Raw genomic sequence first — 6,164 nt, forward strand, 5'->3', positions numbered from 1 at the left:
GATTCTCGGGTGGCGACCACGAGTCGGTAGATGCGGCATGGGTAAGCTTCCCACTAAGTGGACAAACGACATAGATTAGGTCGTGGGAAGTCACTAGACCGTTCATCGTGGTGGAGATTCATCTGATGGAGACCTATGGCGTCTGGCCCACTGCATGATGATGTCTATCAGGGGACACTTACCATCATTACTTTCTTTGTATAATGTATTCTAAACAGGTATTTAATTAGCAGCGGTTAAATGTAGTAAAAAGTAACTTGTGCACTAATCCTCCAGGGAAATTCATGTTTCAGGGATGTTTCAAGCAAACAATAATAATTATCAAAGCGAAACTAAAAATTGTTTATTATCCATTTATTTTGGTTACTAATTATGCGTTCTATTAAATATACCGCAAGTATTTATATAAAGAAAGTATTATAATTAAATGTTTACAATAACTTATAAGATTAAACCAAAATTTTGGAAAATTGACAAATAATTCTAAGTGTGAACAGTACTTTTAGTTGTGGGTTTTTAAAAAGAAAAACCTTACGTATTTAGTATAATGATTTAATACAATCTCTCAATCAAATATATATAATCTTAGAATACAATTACCACTTATTTGACATTATAGCATAAATTACAAAATTAATAATCATTTACTACATACTAGTTTAATAAAAATAAATCTTAAAAATCTATTATATAATCAATGTAAACTGTTGAAATGAGAGGTGAAATGGTGTAACACTAGGTGCATGAATTACACAATTATCTTCAAAATTGTTGGGGCACACTAGACGTTTATATATACCTTATTACAATAGTACTACATAATTAAAAAATGAGGAAAACAGTATATCCATTAGTTTGCTGCTATTGAATTATTAGAAAATAATATTGATTAATTCTAAAATTAATTAATAATAAAAATTAACACCAATTACAATCATATAATTCAGATATGTATTAATGCAATAATGTCAATTATAAAATCAACAAGTCAAATAGTTTTTATCAAATATTTCAATGAAATATTTCCTATCAAATGTGCTGATTTACAAAACATTGTTTTTCCTTGAAAAAATTCATAAGAACAAAATAATTCTTCTGTCAAAAATCATTACATATACATGTCCAAAAATTCAAATCAAAAGTATTTAGTCTCAAATTCACATTATCAGACTATTAAAAATAATACTAACCTACTTAGATAACTAAATTGAAATTTGAAAATCAATCTTCACAGCGAATTTCACAATAATTGTCCGTTTAATAATTTGGGATAATATTATTGATGTAATTGCAACAATTTTCGACTGAGTTTTTACTCAGTGACGAGAAAGCCGCGTGGCTGTGGCGTCATACTAGCGACGCCACCGTCCGCGGATCAGGAGGAGTTACCAGCCTCCCCATTATCAGTGAAGTTGTTGGCATTCGCAGAGAACGGCGCACCCAATCCATAAAGATGGCCACTCGAATTCTCAATGTTGTCATCAAAAAATATCTAAAATTATAATATTTTTATTTATAAAACATATCAAAACGTAAATAAACCATTTAAATATAATTAAGATGATAAATCAGGTAAATTAATTATATTTTTATGTTTAACGAATTTAGTCAACTTATTTACATGGGTTTATAATTTAATGTATACATCAAACTCTGGTAAATTACATTGAAAAGGAGCAACTGTTAAAATCTGACCGGCTATTCTCATCAGATCAGCATTCCCAGTCGGTGATAGCTCACGACTTATAATGTGAAAATAATTAACTGTTTCAAATAACGTGTAAAGGGGTACTGGAATAAAGAAATTTTAATTTTTTTTTCTGCTGTCAGCGCCTTTATATCCTTAGTTAATATAATCTATGTATATAAACAGGAAAAACATTGGCTATTTTAAAATTGACAAAGCTCTTATTATATATTTTAGAGGAATATGGGTTAAGATACCACAAACTTTGTTTTTATAGTCCATAAAAACGAAAAGTAATTAAAACATCTACCTCTTTAATTTTAAAGAACGCCATTCCAGTGAGATGAGAATCTGAACCAGCCTGATGCTGTGGTCCTACGCGGCGCAACTCTAACTGATCTGCTACTTCTTGCAGTCCTCCTTTCAGATTCTTACACAGTTTCATCAGATACTGTAAAAATCATGTTTTAATGATACAATCAATATCCGAGTAACCAAAAGAGAACATGACAGATTTTTTATGGAATATAAAGTTTAAAATAAAGTTATCACATAAATAAAAATAATTCAAGACTACTTACTTTGACATCATATATAGTAGGAAAATACAAGCGTAGACTTTCAAAAAAATCATTTTCATCAAGTGGCAAGTTTTGATCTGTCAATAGCTTTAATAAATATCCAAAGTCGTATCCAGAATGGAAACTGAGCCACTTGATGTTATCCATCAATACCAGGCCTGAAATTATTTACAAAACAAACATAGGATCATTTGCACACAACAATGCCTATGTCCAGTAGAGGACATTCTATAGCTGAAGTGATGACGATGATACAGAAGAAAACAATAAGAGAAATAATAAAATGTGATAATACCGGAAGACATAAGTAGTTCAGCAAATTCCAATGGGTCAATACCATCCTCTTCATGTTTCCGAAACTGTAGACCAGAATTTTGAAGCAAGTCTATGGAGTCTTGTGCATACATATCTTCCCTGAAACAATGCCATTTCATTAGTAAAAAATTAAATTACTTTCAAAAAAAATATATAAAGTAATGGATCACTTACTGCAAATTGAATTTGAAATTGAATTGCCATGTTGTATACCCAGGAGGTGTCTTTCCATTTTCATCCATGAATGTGAGCCCCAGTTGAATTATCCTCAACAAATCCACATTGCATCTGAATTAAAAAAATAAAGTCAACGTAGATTTATAAATAATTGTGCAATCATTAATATATTGGATAATAAAGTAATATATAAATAAATTAGGCCGCCTCAAATTTTCCTATTATAAACCTATGGGAAATGCCTGGGAAGTGGTCATCCAGTGGCTGAAATTATACCACATATTACAAAGAAGTGAGAAGTTTTCAACTTAAATTTAAAATTGTCTTTAATAATTAACAATATTATATTTCATAATCTGATTTTACATCTAAGTACCTGAGTAATTGATATTGGTAGTCTGCAGTAGACCGGAATTCTCCAATGGGGCGTGCTACTACTCCTGGAAATTCCGTGTCCATAGCAACCCAGTGGTATTTCTGAACAACCTAGGACATAATTCACATAGTTTTGAGAGAAAAGTTATATTAGGGCATACAACAATCTTAAAAAATTCTTTAAGAAAATAGTATGACCTTAAAATTTAAAAATTTCGTTTAAAAATCATTAAAAGATATTTCATTTTATTGATCTTTATGCCATATCTTTGTCTAGATTGAGGTGTTTAACTGATGGTCAACTCACCTTTAAAATATAAAAATGATATATATATACACAGTGGCGTAGCTAGGGGGTGGCGAGCGGGGCGGCCGCACCAGGCATCACAAGCAGGGGGGCACCAAAGTTGAAAATAATTTTTTTGAATTTTTTTTAATGATGATTAATGAAACGTTAAAAGAAAATGAAAACCATAATTTAAAGTAAATAGCATAAAAAGTTGTTAAATAAAATGAACATTAAAAAAAAGTAAAAGGTTACAAATTATAATATACACAGTGTTTAAGCCTTTCATTCGCAAAACAAGTGTTTTTTAAAAGGGCCCTAAATCACAAAACACATATCTGTGTTCATGAAATGTACAAGAAGATATATATTTGTTCAACATTTAAGGACATGGTCCTCTCGCTTAATGTATAAGCCACAAAGATGGGTTCATAAAGGGTTCCAAAAATTCTGGAAACACATTTTTGTTTTATACAAAAAGGGTGAAGATCATGTCCCTTTAAGAAAAAAAAAAATTTTGATTTCTTTAATATTTAAAAGAAAAAAAAATTGAGCTTCGGATTTTTTACTATTTTATGGGCAAAAAATAAAAAATTGTACCAAAATGTGAAAAATATATAAATAAAGAATTAAGACTCTTTAGAGGGGGGGGGGGTGCACCAAGCCCCAATCTGCCCCAGGCCCCAAATACCCTAGCTACGCCACTGTATATACATATATATATATATAAAAATCCATTGCATTGAGTATAATGAATATCCTAAAGTAAGAAGTCTAGGAGTAAGAATCATTTTTTACTCTAAAAGTTACTTGGCTAGTTCTTCCTAATAAAGTAATCTCAATGTATAACTATGAAAATAATAACTTAGGGAGTAGGGACTGTTCTCTATATCAAGGCTGAGAGCCATATAGGATGCTAACATTTGGTGTGGTGTCGGGCTATCTTTGTTAGACTATTTGGCTTTTATAGCTTCATCGGAATTGACCTTCAACCGGGGACCCTATGACTTATATTTAAAAACTCATAGGACTTCTTACAGTGCACTATTTCTACGGTCCTACAGGTCAACAGTTGATTAGTGAGTATAAAGCCTGTAATATCACAGCCACATTAGTTATAGATAAATCAAAAAGTGATACACATAATTAAGGTGAATAACTGGTTTCCTGTTATTAAATTACATTTAAAAGGATTAACTATCACCATGCAGCTGATTTACCAACTAATAAACATATGTCCATCAAGCATAACTAAGTACAAATATTAATATGAAGAGGCAATACAACACAAATATCTGAGATGGTAGTTAGTAATAAATAACAAAAAAAAAAAAAACAAGAAAAATGGAGAGAGAATCACTATCACTTACACACAGAACAGTACAAATTTTGAGGGTATAAATAAGTAATTTTGAACAAGATGGTCATTATTGAATTAAAGTTCTAATTCATGTAAGCTCAACTTTAAGGAAGGGATTGAATCTTATCTTTTTTTACATGGATCCAAGACTATGATATGCATGCATTACCAAAATAAATCAATCATTAATAACTCTACTTATTAATTGTACCTTACATATAGTCTTTACACATAAACTTATCTTGTATTTATAACCTCATTTTTAACAAACCTGTCTTATAATGTGAAATTCCTCATGAAGATTATGATTCCATACGTCTTTGATACCGCAATCACCAGTCGGTGGTAATTGCGACATTGCTCCGAAATTTGCCGCCTGCATCTACAACATACAACCTATATAAGAATTAAGTAACAGGCAATATAATAGACATAAATAAAAATGTTACGAACATACATAATATCCTTTACAAGACCTTAATTTCACAAATTCTTCATACTTCCGTTAATAAAAATTTGTACTGCATATCCTTTCCTCTTAAACGTAAATATCAGTTAAGTCTGTGTAATTTTTTAATATTAAAGAATGTACGCAATAAGTAAAAACGCTATAATAAAGTTACCAAAACCGTAGAACTCCGACGATGGTCAGTGACAATTCACAATCAATAATTGCGCCAACTTCTGTATTACTCTAAAAACATGGCTTACATTCATTAATTATTAGGTATATATTATAATTTTTTGTGAAGGAATTAGTCAATTACTCGGTTATAACGAAATTTTGACATAGATATTAAATTGGGGATAAATATTTTATTACTATTATAATAATAAAATAATAACTTCTGTAGCTATGAATTATAAAATTACTTACGGCCATTTGTAGAAATATCTTTTTAATGTTGAAATGAGCTTGAATTAATATTAAAAATGTATAGTAAATAATAACACGAAATGTAGATTAAACCATAGGTAAGAATAAACTGGTCATTATAGATTCAACTAATATTCATGCGCAATGGACACCAAAGAGAATCATCTGTATAAATTTGTATATGTAGTTTTAAAATATTGTTTTAACTGTAGCTTATTATTATGAATCTATTATTTAATTTATGGAGATAAAATGTGGAAACCTCGCATACACAATAGATCTAAGCCTAAAAATATGATTTGTAACTATAATGTATTTTTCCTTAGGTGTGCATAAATTAAATTAGGTTTTACATTTATGGAGCTTATTTAATAAAGACGTGAATGTATACATTAATATATATGTGTATAAAGGCATGAGTAAAACTTAATAACAATAAGAAAATTGTAAATATGCGGATGACAAATTATATGCAATTTAGATCATTTGTAGCAACACTCAAATAG

The 6,164-nt window shown here is 29.9% G+C and overlaps 1 protein-coding gene across 1 annotated transcript; it reads right to left on the reverse strand.

The window, feature by feature from the left end:
* Positions 1-535: 535 nt before the first annotated feature.
* On the reverse strand, positions 536-5,765 carry LOC137932873 (CCR4-NOT transcription complex subunit 7-like). The gene is made up of 10 exons (XM_068776562.1): positions 5,659-5,765; positions 5,405-5,475; positions 5,235-5,318; positions 5,053-5,163; positions 3,137-3,246; positions 2,758-2,871; positions 2,564-2,682; positions 2,269-2,426; positions 1,998-2,138; positions 536-1,492 (listed from the first exon to the last, which is right to left on the reverse strand). Exons 3-10 carry the CDS (start codon positions 5,238-5,240, stop codon positions 1,376-1,378), a joined length of 876 nt encoding a protein of 291 aa, XP_068632663.1. The 5' UTR covers positions 5,241-5,318; positions 5,405-5,475; positions 5,659-5,765; the 3' UTR covers positions 536-1,375.
* Between the last annotated feature and the right edge of the window lie 399 nt (positions 5,766-6,164).

Source organism: Battus philenor, unplaced genomic scaffold (assembly GCF_028537555.1).
Source record: "Battus philenor isolate CCGP_79_NKW_IND1 unplaced genomic scaffold, ilBatPhil1.0.hap1 SCAF_1, whole genome shotgun sequence".
NCBI classification, from domain to species: Eukaryota; Metazoa; Arthropoda; class Insecta; order Lepidoptera; family Papilionidae; genus Battus; species Battus philenor.

Bases quoted from the DNA above. Each gene is read 5' to 3' on its own strand.
- LOC137932873 (XM_068776562.1), bottom strand. The intron at 2,872-3,136 runs GTACTTAGATGT...TTTTTAATTCAG, and splicing joins TACCAATATCAATTACTCAG to ATGCAATGTGGATTTGTTGA. The intron at 1,493-1,997 runs GTAGATGTTTTA...TTATAATTTTAG, and splicing joins CGTTCTTTAAAATTAAAGAG to ATATTTTTTGATGACAACAT.